The 19,366-nt window shown below is 42.2% G+C and overlaps 1 protein-coding gene across 3 annotated transcripts in view; it reads right to left on the minus strand.

Moving 5' to 3' along the window:
* The window catches only part of CALD1 (caldesmon 1), a 240,104-nt gene that overhangs the window by 28,532 nt on the left and 192,206 nt on the right, over positions 1–19,366 (minus strand). For 2 of the 3 annotated variants that reach the window (XM_077826837.1, XM_077826830.1), the window contains exons 4-5: positions 7,202–7,348; positions 4,848–5,268 (exon numbers count right to left, since the gene is read on the minus strand). In XM_077826837.1, the coding sequence (XP_077682963.1) occupies positions 4,848–5,268; positions 7,202–7,348 (568 nt within the window). Of the gene's footprint in view, positions 1–3,088; positions 3,173–3,827; positions 5,269–7,201; positions 7,349–19,366 lie in introns of all 3 variants that reach the window. The other variant, XM_077826845.1, reaches the window with a different exon arrangement.

A 19,366-nucleotide genomic window follows, 5' to 3' on the forward strand; every position in this document is an offset into this window, starting at 1 on the left:
GTGGAATTAGATCAGACCTGCAGTAGTATCTTCAAAAAACACAGCCCATCTCCTCCCACAGATCTTGACCCTCAAATCAAATTGAACGTGACTGAAATTTTTCTGGAGGTTTGTAAATTGTTCGGCTATTTTTATTTTTGCCCATTTCTCCATCTCCAGGTTCCTGCTAGGAATGTAAATTAGAACTTGAGATGCAACATTTCCACCCAGAGTTTGAACACCTCAAAGTTTTGGTTCTGTCAATTATAGAGATGGCAAACTTTGGTTCCTGATTTGGGTTCAATTTTGGAACACCCCAAAAAGCTGTGGGCATCTAAAGCTATCTCTAGGTGGCAGCTGGGAGCAGGATTCCCAGCTTGGGCAGACAGAGACCCACTAGCTCTGCTCAGGCTAGTGTGCTAAAAATAGCAGGGTAGCATGGGTGGCAGCTCAGGCTAGCCACCTGAGTAGAAACCCACACATACCCCCTTGGGTATGTGCCCAAGCTGCTGTGCTACCGCTGGCTACGTTGCTATTTTTAGTGTACTAGCTCAAGAAGAGCTACTGTGTCTCTGTCCACCCAAGCTGGAAAGTGCATGCCCAGCTGCAGTGTAGAGGTACCCTAAGGTTTAGGTTTGGGGCCCATCTCTATCAAAGTAGAGATACCTTTATACCATGAGAAAAGGCTGCTTTTGCAGCCTGTCTAGCCAAACCAGAAGCAGGACATACCAGGAGTCTCATGTCATGAGAAAACTTGTTCTGATGAACTTTCCAGACCAGTTTTGCAGACCCAAATGTTGGGACAGTTCAAAGAAGCAGCCAGACTTTTGGTTGCTAAATTGAGCTTAACCTACACTGTGAGGGCCAGATTCTGATCTCACTTACAGTGGATGTGCACTGGTGTAACACAGGTACATAGGCATAAATCTGAGGTAACAGAGAGAGGAGAAGAACGCCCCCAGATCTAGTCAGGCTTACAGTCTCGCAACTCTATTAATAACTATATAACTTGTCAAAATACAGGCTTTGTTGAATTTTGTGTATCACTGTCATGGCAGGAGTGTACTGAACGGCTGCTCATCTTGCAGTAGTGAGAATATCATTCTTGTCCTAAGCCAAAAAGCGATGGCCAAGATTTTTCAAAAGGACTAATGATTTTGGGTGTCCAACTTGAGACACCTTTTGGGAGGTGGGTGTTTAGCACTTTCCAAAAATGAAGCCCTTTAAAGGTGTCTTAAATTGAGCATCCAAAAACTGAGGAATGCAAAATCTCTAATCCCTTCTGAGAATGTTGGCCATTATCTTTAAGGGTTCGCTCTTGCAGTCTATACTCATGGGGGTCCTGTGAGATGCAGAGCATCCTCAGCTCCGACTAACTTCAATGGGAATTGAGGGCACTCAGCACTGTGCAGGATGAAAATCTAGCGAGGCCAAGTGAAATTGACATTATTGGTCATATATTTATCCAGCCCCTTTTTAAAAGAATCTCCAGTATGATCTGATTTTGTGTGGTGGTAAATTCCACAGGCTGACTCCTTGTTGTGAAGGAATATTTTCCTTGCATTTGCTTTACACGCATTCTTTGACCTTGACGCCGTGACTACCAGCAGCCAAGCCAAGCCAAGCCAAGCCTATTGTTGCTAGGAGCAACAGTTGTGACATTGAAGATGTGGATTCCTAACTTCTAGGAACTAGTCAGAGAATCATTTCTGTTCACTCACTCTAATGAACCGTCATCAGTTTGTAACATCTTTTGGTCACTCCCAACCTTGCCCTCATTTCATTGAGTAACTCTTTCCTCGGTTTTGTGAGGCAATCAGAGTGACTGTTCAGTTTTTAATTTAACCTTCACTATCGTAAGTATCTCCATGAAGAGTCCTTTAACTATTCTCCTTTGCAGGCTAAATTATCCTAATTTTACCAATCTCTCCTCATATGAATTCTAAACATTCTTCTACCTTCTTCATTGCCCTCTTTGATCTTTTCAATCTCACCTATGTCCATCTTCAATTGAAGTATCCGAAACTGGACACTGCACTCCAGAAAAGTCTGTAGCATCGTTTGCTATCAGGCCTGATCCTCAGGGTGGGAATTATCACCTGTAATATGCTGAGTTCCACTAGCTGCTTTCCTACACCCCAAGATATTGGGTCAAATCCTCAGCAGGTGCAAACCTGCTGCACTGATTTACAGCAGCAGCAGATCTGGCCATCAGGTTCTCCAAGCAGATACATAGGCAGGTCATCCTACCTTTACTAAATATCCATCCAGCAGGGCTATAGCTTACTTTATACCACATGGATGAGCTTGAGCCCAAAGGGGCACAATCCTGCACGGCCCTGAGCACTCTCAACTTTCTATTAAAGTCAATGGAAGTTGAGGCACTCGGCACCTTGCAGGATTGTGCCAAAAGCAGGTCCACTGCACAAATACTAAGCACCTCTCTCTGTTTGCCAATTACAAATCTGAGGAGTAAATGGTTCCCAACCTTATTTACTTACCATACAGTAAAACACCATGGCACCAGCTCCTGTGTTTACAGTAGAAATGCAATGCAGTAAATTTTGTAGAATTTCTCTTTAAAACAAAAAAAGAATCTTGGGTCTGCAAGGTTTATATAATTAGGCACTGGATTATTTGGGGGAAGAAAAATCATTAGTTAGATCAGTTAAGTGGCCAAAGGGACCTGGAAGCATCCATGATTATTATGAAAGTAGGTCTCAGTCACAAGAGTAAAGTTCGTAGTAAAGTGGAGGAAACCAGGGAAGGATGATTAGTTGGAACAATCCTGAGAAATCCATCTCCAGGGCCCAAATCTTGCTTGCATCACTTACTTGAGTGAGTCCCACTGAAGTCACTGGGATACTCGTGTTACGTAAGGTAAACAAGATTTGGTCCTAAGGCCCCAATTAGAAAAATACTTAACCATATGCTTAACACATGAATAGTCCCATCCCTATTGACGTCAATGAGACTATCCACCTGCTTAACGTGAAGCATGTGCTTAAGCGTTTTGCTGATTCAGGCCTTTACGCTAAGGGCCCATGCTGAATTTGTTTAAATTCCTGAACATTTCCTTATAGCACCAATTTTTGTAGATCATAATTACCTGCTGTTTTTTGAAGGTGGGTTGAAGTTTCTCGTCTGGTAACTTTTCCTTTTTAGCTTCCACTTTAACCTCTTTTTCTTCCCCCTTTTTATTTTTAAGATGAAAATGTCATTCGACAACAAGCCCTGTCCCCTCCCATTTGCCAAAGCTGTGCTCACATACCCGTCTTGTGCTGCCGTGCCCACATCTCCTCCGTGTGCAGCTGTGCTTGCTCTTCCCCTCGCAAGGGACTGTGCTCCCACACCCACTCTGGACTTTTGTGCTTACTTCTCCCTTGCCGTGCCACTGTGTTCACCTATCCCAGCAGAGAGCGCCCCCAGCCGTGCTTGCTTCAAACAACATACATTTACAGTCAGCTCCCTTCACACAGAGTTTCCCAGGTGCCCACATATCTCCTGTGTCGAATTGTGCTTTTCCATCCCTCGGGCGTTATTGCACTAGGCATAAAGCAACAGGAAAAGGCAGCGTTAAACTGTGCAGAGATCTTGACATGCAAGGTTTTCCTTTGCAGGATCTCAGAGCCAGGGTGGGGAAGCATAAGTGTGCCATGCATTGCATTATTGATAAGTGGAAGCAAAAAGCTTTAGTAAAAAGGAAATCAAATATTTATGGAACAGAGAGTTAGTAGTTTAAACACAGGGACAGAATTGTGAGTAAATTCCAGTCCAATTTTTTTTCTTGCATTACATTTCTCACAAATCACAGGCATCATCCGTTTGGTGCAAAATGTTTACTGTACCTGTTTTCTTAGGGAGACTGTTTGAGGTTTTTCCTCTTGCACCTTCTTCCCTTTTACCTGTTTTTCTTCTATTTTCTTCTCTTTTACCTGTTTATCTTCTACTTTTTTGTCTTCAATTTTTTTCTCTTCTACCTTTTGTTTTGCCTTTAATTTCTCCTCTTCTAGCTTAGCCTTTTCTTCAGCTGCTCTCTTCTTCTCCTCTGCCTTAGCCCTCTCCCTCTCTTCTGCTTTCTTCTTCTCCTCTGCCTTAGCCCTTTCCCTCTCTTCTGCTTTCTTCTTCTCCTCTGCCTTAGCCCTCTCCCTCTCTTCTGCTTTCTTCTTCTCCTCTACCTTAGCCCTCTCCCTTTCTTCAGCTTTCTTCTTCTCCTCTGCCTTAGCCCTCTCCCTCTCTTCTGCTTTCTTCTTCTCCTCTGCCTTAGCCCTCTCCCTTTCTTCAGCTTTCTTCTTCTCCTCTGCCTTAGCCCTCTCCCTCTCTTCTGCTTTCTTCTTCTCCTCTGCCTTAGCCCTCTCCCTTTCTTCAGCTGCTCTCTTCTCCTCCTCTGCCTTAGCCCTCTCCCTTTCTTCAGCTGCTCTCTTCTCCTCCTCTGCCTTTGCCCTCTCCCTTTCTTCAGCTGCCCTTTGCTGTTCTGCCTGAATCCTCTCCCTCTCTTCTGCCTCAATCCTTTCTTTTTCCTGGGCTGCTCTTTTCTCTTCTGCTTCAATTCTCGCTCTTTCTTCTTCAACTTTTTTTTGTTCCTCTGCCTTAACCCTCTCCCTCTCTTCTGCCTCAAGCCTTTCCCTTTCCTCTGCTCTCTTCTTTTCTTCCTCAGTCTTTTCCTCTTCTTCATTCCTAAGCTTCTCATGATCTAGAACTAAAGCTAGATTTATGGCCTCCACTCCTGCCCTAGGCTCCCCTACCAGTAGGACACTCGTATCATTCTCTGCTTTGTGTTTCTCTGCATTGACATCTAGGGTTTTTACTTCTAATACCACCGGTCCCTCTTCTTTGTCTATTGTTTTCTTTTCTATTGTTACTTCTACCTGATTTTCCTCTATGGTTCTCTGTTCTGGCTTTTCCTCCTGCACCTCCTGCTTATCTTTTTCTTCTTTCTTTTCTTCTTCTTCTTCTTCATCTTGCCTCCAGTTGTTCCTCTGGTATGATGTAGTGACAGTTTCAGCTTCATCAATCTCGTAACGCCCTCTGCGGGTTTCAGTCTTTTCCTCTTTCCCCATGGTCTCATTTTCTTCCACACTGTTTATCTCTCTCCCACTTGGTAGTGACAAGCTCTCATCTGTGACTGTTGGGTCAAACTCCTTTTGACGGTCCAGGGCTTCCTGGAGACGCTTTTGGCGTCTTTCCTCCCTTCTTGCCAGTCTCTCCAAGAATGCAGCATCGTCTTCCCCTTCCCCTTGAGTGTTTGTTAGTGTTGTTGTAGAACGTTTGGTCTCCTCTTCTGCCACACTGTACAGAAGTGACAACTTTGCATTAATCAAGTACCATAACAAAGCATTTGCTTAGTTATTTTCCAGAAATAGAATATATTAAAATTATCACATGGCTCTAGAATGGGATAGGTTAGATACTTTAAAGATTTACCAAAACAATGCTAGGGATAACTATGGCATTTCTGCCTTTTATGAATTTGGTGTTTCATAATAATGATGACTGAGAAAGCTTTTCCTCCATGCTCCTGAGCAGCGACTCTATCCCACACCTATTGAAGTCAATGGGAGACTTTCCATTGACATATGTAGGCATTAGATTGGTCCCTAGAGCCTTGGAACAACTGAATTAGAGACAGCCCTGAGGAATATTTGGAAATGTTTTGTTTGTTCTGTGGAGACCTTCATCTTGGCTTGATGTGTTCAATAAAGCTGCTAGCTCTTTCCCTTAACATGAAGTCTCATTAATTAAAAGCTCTTAATATAGGACCAAAGTCTGAGGTCCTTACTCAAGCAAAACACACAAGTACTTCAATGGGAACATCTCTACTAATGGGAAGGTGGCTGTTTCTTTCCAGTGATGGTATAAGGATTAAAATCCAAGTCCCCAGAGCCTGGGACAGCTGACATTGCCACATTCCCACGGGGAGGCATATAGCACCCTATCCAAGGAGCACTATCTAGAGTGACATCACATTGCAGACCTCTGATTGGCAAAGCACACTATTTAACCCTGGAGGGTGGCCCAGGAAATTATCTGGGCAACAACATGGATTTTTGGTCAGCTGTGACTTAGGACAGAACCTTGCTTCCTGATCTCCAGTCTCTGACCCCAGCCTGAGCCTGACCCTAACCCTAACTCTGCCTCCTGATTCCATCCTGCTACTACCTCTGGTCTCCGATCCCAGCCTGACTCTGACTCTTGCTTACCAATCCCAGCTCTAGTGATTACTCAGGTCCCTGCTCACTGACTCCGCCTCGTGGCCATCCTTGGCTGGTGGCCACGAGCCCAGCTGTGACAGCTAGGCATGCCCACCTATGCCCCAGTTCTGTACAAATGGTCTCTGCTGAGACTGCCTGCAAGTGGGGGAGCAATTAGTGAAAAAAGCAATTGTGATACGGACACTGGTCCACCAGGAAGTGGACTGAGTCTACCAATCTAATTTCATACATGCCATTGACTTGCCATCGGTACCAGTACTGGATTCCATTGCCAGTCCCCCGAGGGATCTAGGCTCCTTCAAACATTTTTTTTTCCACTGAATGCATCCGATGAAGTGAGCTGTAGCTCACAAAAGCTTATGCTCAAATAAACTGGTTAGTCTCTAAGGTGCCACAAGTACTTCTTTTCTGTTTGTGAATACAGACTAACACGGCTGCTACTCTGAAACCGTTCAAACAGCTGTGGTATTGTTCTTCTTCTATATTAATTTTTCCCTTTCCAGATGTTTTTGCTTTGCACAGGAAAACGGTTAGCATCCATGAACAAGAACATAGCTATTTTCCCAACTTTCCCCTGCTCAGTAAGTAGGGTTCTAGTGGAGGAGGCATGGGAGCTAGTGGAAGTGAATTTCAGATTGAGGTCTAGATTTGACCTATCTGCTTGATGCCATAATGAATATTAATGATTCCTTAAAAGGTTATGAACAAACGTCTTATTATAATTGTAGGTTTGCTGGAATTTTATTTATTTACAAAGATATTCTTGAATGACAGAAATACTTAGGGCTCAATTCTTCCACCTTTGCTCACAATGAGTAGTACCTTCATCTCCAAGCAGTTCCTTTGACACCAGGGGGACCTCTCACAGGGTAAGGTCTAATTCAGAGTAAGACCGGCAGAATCTGGATCTTAATTTCTAAAACTTGAAGTATATGCTCTAAATATATCGATTACCTGGACTGAAAACTCCACCAATTCATCTATACACAACCAACTGTGTAGAGGCTTACTTGTTCTGGGCATTAACTTCTGGTTTCTCTGTCACTTGTCCTGTTAGATCATCATCTTCCTTTTGCCGCAGCCTCTCCTGTCGAGCCCGTCGACGGCGTTCTCTGGCGGCTTCTTCCTCATCATCATCATTTCTTTGATAGGCTAGTCTGCAATGCATCATTTGAAAGGGGTTAATAAAGATAAGATCATATATATTCATATATTTTATGAATGATTTGTGCAACATTAAAGATACCTTCAGTAGTGCTAAGCATGTGATTTAAAGGGACATTCTCAAATACAGAAGTTTATGCCAAAATTTTACTTCGCTTTTTCAATTATTCCTCTCTTTGACATCACAGCTCCAGATCAGACCACCATAGTGTAGACATAAGGCTGAAAGCCCAGTGTGTTCATCTCCCCTAGAAGATTACTGCAATGGAATTCATCCGGACTGAAAGGGATGCAAAATAAAAGTGAAGTAATTTGACTGCCTGCAAGGATCTGGAAGGATCTTTTCTCCTACGTCCATCACTGCACAACAGGCTGTGAAGAATGAGTGGGTGGAGGAAGGGATGACTTCTTCAGAAACATTATGAATTAGCCACTGCTGGAAGCAGAATATTGTCCCTGATTAAACCAGTGGCCTAATCTGTTTTGGCATATGTTAGCTTCCTCTCAGTCTTACTCTTTGTGAAAGCATAGCAGCAGTGCATGCTTCTCCCCATGTCCCTCTTACCAACACTTTGCCTCAGCAAAGGCTTGTTGTTCTCCTCTGGACTCTCTGTAATTTGTCCACATCCTTCCTAAAGTGTGGCACCCAGAACTGGACCCAATATTGCATCTGAGGCCTCACCAGTGCCAAGCAGAGTGAAACAGTTATTTCCTGGGTTCCACATATGACACTCCTGTTGTTACACACCAGCATGATATTAGCCTTTTTTGCAACTGCATCACATTGTTGACTCATGTTCAATTTGTCATCTACTATAACCCCAAAATCGTTTTCAGCAGTACAGCCACCCAGCCAGTTATTTCCCATTTTGTAGTTGTGGATTTGATTTTTTTTCCTATGTGAAACACTTTGCTTGTTTAGTCTAGAGAACAGAAGTCTGAGGGGAGTCATGATAAGTCTTCAAATATGTGAAGGGCTCTTATAAAGAGAATGATGATCAATTGTTCTCCATGTCCACTGAGGGTAGGACAAGAAATAAATTGCTAAGTTTACAGCAAGGGAGATTTAAGATAGCTATTAGGAAACCCTTTCTAACTATAAGGGTGGTTAAGCACTGGAACAGGCTCCCAAAGGAGGTTGTGGAATCCCCATCACTGGAGGATTTTAAGAAGAAGTTAGACAAAACACCTGTCAGGGATAGTCTAGGTATATTTGGTCCTACCTCAGCACAGGGACTTGACTAGATGACCTCTTCAGGTCCCTTCCAGCCTTCATTTCTATGATTCTATGATTCATGCCCCCCTCTCCACAAGAGCTTTTAACTTTTCCTTTTAATTGAAAGTCCGCATCACAGAAAATGAAGGGTGTCAGCAGAGTGGCCACAAGTCGTGGCAAGGTTGGAAGGAGAGTTCAAAGCAGAAGAGAAGGGGCAGGGAAGACAGAAAAAAAGCCATTGACATTTGCCATTAATTTTAAGGGGTACCAACTATTCATTTAGTTCTAAAATGGAAAGCAAGTGAAAGCAATAACAAACTAATGGGGTCTTAACTATGTTCCTGGAGGCAGACTCTCCCTGAGATGCAAATACACTGAATAAACTGATTGCAGAAGGACCACTTAATAATGAAAGACTCTGGCCGCAAGGAGCCTTGTATCTTTTTAGTCCTGTCAGAACTCCAGCTGTGAGAACCATCTCTTATGGCTCTGACAATACTTTGACAAAGGAGTTCTGTGTTTAGCCTCTGGCAGCTGAGCAATGAGCATGGGTGAGTCAATTTCCACCACACCTTGTTAGTGGGATGTCTAAACCATGACCCTAAAAGATGCTGAAGTTGTTTACTCTTCCCTCTATACACAAACAGAAGGCTCATACACAGCAAAGTGAAGAAACCCCCATATGCCCTTTTTGAAAATCACCAATCTGCCCAAAAGTTAAAAAGGAAAACAAAATATCCTTAACCTGCTATATATGTCAGATGAGGGTAAAACTTATGTTTCCTGTTTTTAGGCCCCTATAATACAAATAATGAGTAAACTCTCCCACCCCCCGGTAATATCCCTCAAAGTGGTAGTAACTCTTTTAACTGCACCTAGTGTATATGTTATACGAATAGCTTGCCTACAGTATATAGGTACATGCATGAAAACAATACAACTATCAGATATCAGACACTACACGTAGAGATTAACTTTTATGTTAGCATGTGTGTGAATTCATTACTTTTCCTCAATATTTGATTAGTAGATGCAATAGCAATAATTACTAATAGTATCTTAGTTTTCTGTAGCGTATTTTACCCAGAAATGTCCCAAATTACTTTCTAGGCTGTTTCTCAATGGACTACTTCACTCATCTCAGAAATGCAACTATTTCTGGAATAAAACACAGCAGCCTTTACAAACCAGTCACACTGTGCAAAAGTTAAGATAGGAGGAAAAACTCCTCCAGTTGAAAATGCAGGAGGGAATAGGTAGGCACAATATAATTAGCATTGGTAACAATAACCTTGGTATTAAGAAAATTTCTCCAGAATCCTTTACGGGATAGATTTTCAACTTGGATGCTCAACTCCCATTGACCTTCAAAGAGAGTTAGGCAATAGGGAAATCAATGGGAGTAAGGCACCTAACTGCCATTTGTGTGCTTGACAATCTATTCATCTGACTATAAAGCGTCTTCTCCCACTCCTACCTCTTTCATATCTTTTTCCACACTGTTCTGTATTCATGAAATGCCATCCATATTCAGCCATAGGTACTGGAACTAGCTGTGCTGCTGCACCCCCAAGCTTGAAGCGTTTCCATCACATACAGGGTTTACAGTTTGGCTCAATGGCTCTCAGCATCCCCCACTATACAAAAGTGTTCCAGTGCCCCTGTATTCAGTTCACAAATACTACCAACCTTGCCTCAGTCAAACCCCTCCTAATATCTCTCTTTCTCCCTGATGCCTGAAGAAGCAACTAAGAGTATGTCTATACTGCAATGTAAGCCCAGGGTTAGTGAGACTTCTGTCAGCTGACTCGTGTTAGGGAACCCTGGGCTTGTGTGTCTACATTGTATTTTAACTCTTTGCTAAGACTTTTCTAACCTATGCTTGAACCTAGGGCTCTGGCATCCACACTATAATGCACCGACCTAAGTCAAAGTAACCATATCCCAGAGTCCCAAGTGCCCCCTTCCTGAAATGCGGCCGTTTTAGCCCTAGGATCATGGTGCACTGTGGGAAAACTTTACTGCCCACCTTGCACATTACCAGAAAGCACCTCGCTTTGTAAAAGGTTTGATTGGTTCGTTCTCCATTGCAAACTCAGGACGCTCTCTGAGAGTGTGCTTGCAGATCGGTGATCAGAAGAGAATGGGATAACACAGACCTGAGCTGCTGCAGTTGGCAAAGGGGTGTGTGTGTGTGGCTTCTGTTTTCAGTAGAGTGGATTGCAGATTGTCGGGATAGAGAGGACTAAAGAAGTCGCCCCATGAAATTGTGGGATACTTCTGGCTGATTCCAAGTCAAGCGAGCCTGCGTCTGGACTGCAAAGCAATAGCTTAACTCGAGCTTGGACCCTCCAGCCCTGCAGAGCTGTGGGACCCTGGGTTAACGCAATTGTAGTGTAGATGCAAGGGAGGTTAGGCTTGAGCCTGGCCTCAAGCCCGGGCTTCCGCTGCAGTTTACCATTAAAAGTACATAAACATCTCCAGTGGAACCACCAATACATGCACCCACTGTATGTGAGTAACTACGTACTTACTGATGTGATGTGACTGCAGCAACCCATGTCCTTCATCACTCTCTCTCCCACACTGTTTGTTCCTCTCACTAGTTGCATCACATCTAAAATTAGACTGGAAGCTCTTTAGGGTGAAAACCCTGTCTTTGCATTTATGCTGTCAATCATCTAGCACACTTTTAATGCAAATAGTAAATAACAAAATAAAGAGGACCAGACCTCAGTTCTACATATCTGGGAAGAGCTATTTGATAACCATAATAACCTTTGTTACTTCTCTATAATCCACCCTTGGGGAGATGTTTTGATATGCTGAATCCACAAAAACCGCACTTAACCAACCTTGCATCCATTTGTCACGTTCTGCATAAGTGTTTCTTTCCAGGTAAGTCTCTGTATTCCGTTAGCTACTCTGCTATATTAAGGTGAGAAAACAGCTTGCACTCAACAGGTACTCCACACTTTCTGACACCTGATACATCTTATTAAACATTCAGATGAAAGGAAGATGGCTGGAAACTGCCTCCTGCCTCTCTACCAAAGATGACGAGCTCTTTATTCACATGATGATAGGAAAAGAGCAGAAAGTTGGCTGCTTCTTTGATTACATTCTCTATGCTTATGACATGGAAAATAAATTGTAATCTGTGATCATTCAGCTGTGTCAAAGTCCTGAAGTGTGTTAATGTAGCTCTCTTGTTAATCATTAGTAATAAGACCTTATTACTATCATAATACCTTATTACGGTGTGTGTGTGGAATACTGGAAACCAAAAATTCCATTTGCCCCACAGGACATTTCCTACTCTACAATGTGGATTCTATTGATTAACACTGAATTCCTGCAAAAACAGACATTTGTCACTGCAGAACAGGTGGAATAATTTTTAAACCTCCAGGGATGAAATCCTGGCCCCATTGAAGTCAAAGCAAAACTCCCATTGACTTCAATAGAGCCAAGGTGTCATCATAGGACTTTATATAACAGATCTGTAGACTACAGCTGTGTGTGAAACTCATGGGTTTGGTTTATACAGGCTCCCACAAACTTTCTCAGGTTTTGGTTCGTAAAGATTTTGTACCCTCTGCATTTTATTTTGAGTTTGGGATTTGAATAAAGCTAAAATACTGAATGGGAATCTCAGCCAAGGTTAGAATGCTTTTGTGCCATAACCATTCAATACAATCAGGCTTCAGTTGGTTTCCACTTGGAACCACAAATCAGCTCAAATCTCAAACTCATCCCAGGCTTTCTGGTTTAGAGTTTCTTTAAAAAATGTTGCCCAGCTCTCGTATGTTATATTACTATTATTACTTGTACTTATCTATATTATGGTAGCACTGAAATGTCCCAATCAAAATGGGAGGCCCACTGTAGCACGCATTGTACAAACATAGGAAGATGTGGTCACTGCCCTAAAAAGAACTTACGGGTTTATTTAATACAACATGCAATTAAAGAAGAGGAGGGAATATGGGGAATCCATCAGGGAATGGAAGGGGAGGCAGAAGAAGGTTGCAATGAAAACATGTAGTTCCACTGATTATTTATAAGCTGAACCTGATGGTTCTAAATCCTTACAGGTTATTATTTAAACTATATTAATAAATATCAGCAATCGCCTAACTCAACTTGTCACGAACCTCATTCAGTGGTTGGCAAAAGCAGGAAAATAGGTGTCTTAATTGCAGAGATTGCCAAGGAATCCAGATGTGACAGGGAAGTGACAAACTTAAGCTGGTCTCACCACTCCACTAGAGAGGGGAAACTGAGAATGAAAAAGACACCTGTGGGTCTGAGCAGAGATTCTAGGTGCAGGGAGCCAGAGGGGTGCAAACAATTTCAAAACTCTCAGCCCCAAGGTTTCTGAATTTTTGTAAATGGTCCAGCTTCCCTCCCTCCAGCATGTCCCCCATATACTAGTAAGCCTTTTTCTCTTCTCCTTGAAAATACTGCCACAGGTGGAAATAGCATGCTCACTCTACCAACCAATGCACACTGAACCAGCTGCACAAACATGCACAACTGTAGGCTTAATAAAATTTTCTATTGCACATGTACAGTAACCTATTTTCAAATGGCTATAATTTTGTTATCTTGAACTGTTTTATAGTTTGGGTCCTGCACATCTTGGAGATTGCTTTCTCTCTGTGTGTTCCAGCGCGGGGAATGAGATCGGACGGTGTATACATCCAATTACTGTACTGGTATGTGTGCTATCTGCATAGCTTATTTCTAAGGCATGTAGAACGTTAGTATCTAAACACCAAGAGAGTGGATCAGTAAATCTGTACGGCTGGAGGCTGGTGCCAGAGGAGGGACTTCAGTAGAAGACCCTTGACACCAGCCTTAACTCACAAACTGGGTCCATCAGAGTTGAGTTAGTTAGCCTTTAGTGCTCATTGAAAGGCCTGTCTATTTACTCAGGCTCTTCCTGAGGGGATGGGTGGAGTGAGGATGGAACTGTTTTTATACAGGTTGGGGAGTTCCCTCTGTGTTATTGTTACGGTTGCCAACAGTCCCTTACTACAGGAGACACCCCTTATTTTATCATCTCTGTACAACAAGATCAGGAGTTGCTGAATGCTGCAAAAAGTAGCAAGAAATATCCCTGGCAAATGTAGTGGAGTACTGCTTATTAATTATTATTGTAATAATTAATAATATCTCAAGAAGGGGTGGGGAGGAAATGCTGAGAAAAAAGTCCTTTATTTTTGAATACAATGTTGGCAACCCTAGTTATTGTTGATATTCTGTCAATTTATAGTTACTACTGCATATGCTTCTAATGTTTTATTGTGCAAATACTTTGTATTGTGACAGACAAACTTCAAAACTATGAGTATAAACAAATACAATCCATTTTTTCCCAAATCTAGCAAAAGTACAAGCTGCCAGTGAGAGTTACATTTATGTCAAGTTTCATGTTTCAAACTTCAGCTGTTTTGCTCACGCCCTACCTAAAAAGTGTGGTAACATTTTTTTTTTTTTACTAGAAACATTCTATTTTTTCCTCTTACTCCATCATACTCAAAAAGAGTTTCAACGATTCTGCTCAAACTTGTTAAGAAAAAAGATTCACCTTTGTGTATGGACCTAGCATAGAAATGTTAATGTTTCAGAGAGACGTGTAAGTGAAAGCAGGAGGTTATAGTGGAAACTCAGAATCATGACTATAGGGATCCTGGCTTAGCCAGCATAATTATCTGTATGTGCATTAATTTTAGTACTTAATAATAAGATCTTTATGTCTTATGCTTTTGCATTTGACTCACAGGATTTTGTTTCTCACATCGGATTTAGCAGAGAAAATAATAAAAAGAACCATTGGTGGGCCACTAAAGTCAGACAAATTAAAATGAGAAATAAGGCACAAATTTTCAACACTGAACATGATTAACCATTGGAACAAACTATCAAGGGAAGTGGTGGATGTGACGGGTTGGATCACAGAAACCCCCTTGGTACTGCCAACTGATGTGCTGAGACTACTTCTGAGCCCGTTTTCCCTGTCATCTCGGGACTTCAGAACCCTGCCTTGTTTGAGCCAAACACGCTAGCCTGCTGCAAACACAGACCCAGGTCTGAACTATGTCCCACAAACTGCAGGCTTAACTGAAAACAGCTTAAGAAGTGTTCCTGTCTCCAACACTCAGATGCCCAGCTCCCAGTGGTGTCCAAACCCTAAATAAATCTGTTTTACCCTGTAAAAAGCGTATACAGGGTAAATTCATAAATTGCTCACCCTCTATAACACTGATAGAGAGATATGCACAGCTGTTTCCCTGCCCCTCCTCCCCCGTCCAGGTATTAATACCTACTCTGGGTTAATTAATAAGTAAAAAGTGATTTTATTAAATACAAAAAGTAGGATTTAAGTGGTTCCAAGTAGTAGCAGACAGAACAAAGTGAATTACCAAGCAAAATAAAATAAAACACACAAGTTTAAACCTAATACAGTAAGAAAACTGAATACAGATAAAATCTTCCCTCAGAGATGTTTCAATAAGCTTCTATCACAGACTGGATGCTGTCCTAGTCTGGGCACAATTCTTTCCTCTGGTACAGTCCTTGTTCCAGCTCAGGTGGTAGCTAAGGGATTTCTCATGATTGCAGCCCCCTTTGTTCTGTTTCACCCCCTTATAAATCTTTCGCACAAGGCGGGAATCTTTTGTCTCTCTGGGTCCCCACCCCTCCTTCTAAATGGAAAAGCACCAGGTTTAAGATGGATTTCAGTACCAGGTGACATGGTCACATGTCCTGTGAGACCCCAAGCCTTCATTCCTCCCAGCCTGACTCACAGGTAGGCCTGCAAGCAAACAGAGCCATCCACAGTCAATTGTCCTGGTTGATGGGAGCCATCAAGATTCCAAAACACCACTTTGTATAACTACACTTTGCATGTGCAATGGCCCACACTTTGCATAACTACAATAGGACCGTAGAGTTATAGTTCATATTTCTAGTTTCAGATACAAGAGTGATACGTTTATACAAATAGGATGACCACACTCAGTAGATTATAAGCTTTGCAATGATACCTTACAAGAGACCTTTTGCATGAAGCATATTCTAGTTACGTTATATTCACACTCATTAGCATATTTTCCTAAAATCATATAGAGTGCAACATCACAGTGGATTCTCCATCCCTTGCTGTCTTCATATCAAGACTGGATGCCTTTCCTGAATTTTTGGGCTCCTATTATGCCCTGTAATATACAGGAGGTCAAAGTGAATGAACACACTTCTGGCCTTTAAAACTATGAATTTTCCTGCCATTGACAAGACTTTGCCTTTTTGTTTCTCCAATACCCCTGCTGTTTCTCATGTATTTTTGGTCTTTTTGTCAACAGTTTCTTAGCTATTTCAAAGATCTTCCTTGAGGACATATTCTGGGTGGGCTAACTACATACGCATTCCATCAGTGCAGCTCTCCAGGGGCAATGAAAAGCATGGCAGACCTTTACATACAGTGGTCTCACCTGTGTCTTCTGCACAATTGCAGCTTTTCTTATTCCTGATGTCCTTATTCACTTTGTGTAGCCTCACTGATTTTAAAGGCATTATTTTCACTAAGTAGAGATATGTTTTCAATATGAGTAAGGGAATCAGCATCTGGCCCTAAGTATTTTTCTTTCAGTCTTTGCATCCTGAATATCCTGCTTTTCCTCATGATTCCTATTTTTGCTGATTTTAGGCATCAATATGAAACACTGGCAATGTTAAATAGGGTATACTACAGCAATAAATGAAAGCTCATACTAAGCCAGATGCTCCTCTCTTTATATCAGTTGAGGATCTGGCCCCTTGCATTTTTCTGTGAGAGAAAAGATAAGTATGGGAAAGAAAATTTCCTTCTGACAGATCAGCTTGTATCTATCATTCTTTGAGGTTTGTTCCCCTTTGATGTGGTGGCGCATTAAACCCTTGCTCTTAACTAAGGAAAGAATAGATTCATTCATCCGTTTAAGGGAATCTGCAAAGAGTGGAAGCAGAATGTTTCACATTTTGGCACAATGTATAAAAAAGTGATCAGCAGTCCAATGATCACAGGGGAAAGTGATTCCATATTAACGAGAATGCTACTTTGTGGTTACCTAGTCATTCCTGCCTAATAGCAGGAGAAAGGCAAAAGGAGGAACATGTTTGTAGGTAAGCATTGTATGCTCAGAACTATGCTTAAGCACCTGGGATAGATCCTGCCTTCCAAAATCAGAGGCCTCCATTGAAATGTGGGCCTCAGTTTTTCCTGGTAATTTGGCATATCCAGCACCCTTTTCACCCCCACAGTTCCCTGGTTCATGATGACACAATTGTTTTATCTTTAGATCCAGGTCCTAAAACCCAGACCTTGCAGTTGAAGCCAGCATATCATATCACTGCCTTATTGTGTACAAAGGCAAAATGACTCATGCGTGCCCCTGTTATTTTTTCATGGCAGAAAACTGATGATCTGTTTCATAATGTGAAATGCAAGCAGATTCTCTGACCACATCCAAATAGCTCTGGAAATTGCCTCTGAGTACCTCAGCACAAATCACATGCAGGGCTGTAAACATGAAGGGTAAAAACCTTCAGCTACTGAAATAATGTCAACTTTGCCTCCAACATATATTATATGGAGATAAAAGGGTTTGTTGGAAGTGTCCCAGTAAAGTTTGTAATTCTCTCAACATGTGGAGTCTATAATGGTTTGTAGTTTCACTTCATCCACAATAGATGAGCAATGTACAGTATTAAACCTGTTTTAATTCAGAGGCTTTAAGAAAAAGACACAACAGTACCCGAGAAGAAAACAATAATTAGCCAAGTTTCTTATGGGCTTTGATCCACTGACTGTTAGTCTATGACCGCTTTCCCTAAAGCTTAGTGGAATTCACCCAGAAATCAGTTTGCCCTACATATTCATATTGGGCCATTCAAAGAAGTGCACATAACAAAGATTTAAAGCTTGAATCTCAAAGGAAGACAGTAAAAGTTAATCTGCATCTGCGCATGCCATTGTGATCATTGCTGTATTTGTTGCTACTGTAGCAAATTGCTTTCTATTCTATGTGACCACCTCTACTTTTTAGTGGTTTATTACAAATGTCATATTCCAAACCACAATAGGTCAAACCCTTACTCAGTCCTTTTCAGGCAACATGACCATTGAAAATAATGGGCTTTTAGCCTGAGTAAGACATGACATCGGGATTTGTTTCACAATATTACCCACAATTGCTGCAAACGAAATCATCAACTTTCCTCTCACTGCAGGTATGTGCAATGGAGCACTGAATCAGGCTGTGGTCTCTAGGCATGACTGTAACATAAATAAATAATAAATGAAGCTCTAACTCACTTTTTACTGATTTCTTACTTGGCCTAAACTCCAAGTGAAGTCACCAGGAGGTCTGCTTGAGTAAGGAAGACTGAATGAAAAAGCAAGCAAAGATTTCAGGATTCCGCCTGTACAGTACTTTTGTAATTTAAGAAAAGATTCCTTCAGTTTTATTTTTTTATGAAATAGTAGATTGGGAGAGTGAAACTTTTGAATGTGGTTTTATTTTTACTAATTTACCTTGCCACCGTTGCTAATTATCAGAAATATTTAAGGCTGAAAAAAAGTTTTTGTTGCTACAAGCCTATTTTCAGTCAACCACGATGCTGAGTTCAGCAAAGGTGCAATCACATAAGAAAAACTGGTGGGGGGATTGGAGTGAAAGCACATGATGAGTTCTGCAGCCTTTCTGAAGGGAAAATCATTGGGATAGTAACAAATTAGAGGGCACATGCCCATTTTCCACCCTCAGTCAGCATTTACACTTATGAAATTCTGGAAATTTCCATTAAAACAGACTGCAGGATCACACACAGGGTTGTTCCTCAGCTACAGGCTGGGGCAGAAAGTGAAACAGGATTGTGACTAGGAAGCAGAGCCCAGATCCACAAAGATACTCAACACCTAAACCCCAGATTTAGAAGGCTAAATCTGGGTTTAAGGTATCTAAATCCCAGTTTTGGCTCCACTGTGAGGAACAAAACTCCCATCGAATGCTGCAGGCACCTAAACTCACTCAGTGCCTAAATTTTCAGGATAAAAATTCCCTCTGGGCCTAAGTGTCTGCCTCTAGGCATGCGCATTGCTGCCTCCCTCCCACTTAAACTCCAGCAATAAACCATGGGAAGATACACATTCAGCTGCCTGAATCATGGTCAGGGCCCAATCCAGTAGGGGTGCTCAAAGGCCACCTAGCAGGACCCATCCAAATTCAAAATCTGGCAGGAGGTGGAGGTGTGCCCACATTACAACTTTTAGTCCAGTGATTACAGCACTCACCTGGTTTGTGGAGACCCAGGTTCAATTCTTCCCTCTGCCTTGGGGTGGGTGGGGAGAAAGGATTTGAACAGGGATCTCCCACTGCTCAGGAAGGTACTTTAACTACTGAACTAAAAGGAGCAAGTTGGGCACCACCAGCACCTCCTGCCATTTTGTGTGGAGTGATGCAGGTGCCTGACTCATTCCCACAAATAATGCCTTAGGCGCCCAAGCTGCCTGGCTCTAGGTGACAGGTTCCCATTCTGGATCCCTAGATCGCTAAGTAGAAATAGGTACCTCCCTGCTGGACTTAGGTGCCTAGCTCCATGAGAAGGCCAGGACTTAGCATACACCCCTCTTGTCAGCATCTCCCATTGGCTAGCTTAGATGGCTCCCACCTAGAGTACTGGCTTTTGTGGATCACCTTCTAAAGCACTTATCTCTCCCCATTCTATAGGGGCCTAGGCATCTATAGAA

This window comes from Eretmochelys imbricata, chromosome 1 (genome assembly GCF_965152235.1).
Source record: "Eretmochelys imbricata isolate rEreImb1 chromosome 1, rEreImb1.hap1, whole genome shotgun sequence".
In the NCBI taxonomy this organism is placed as follows: Eukaryota; Metazoa; Chordata; order Testudines; family Cheloniidae; genus Eretmochelys; species Eretmochelys imbricata.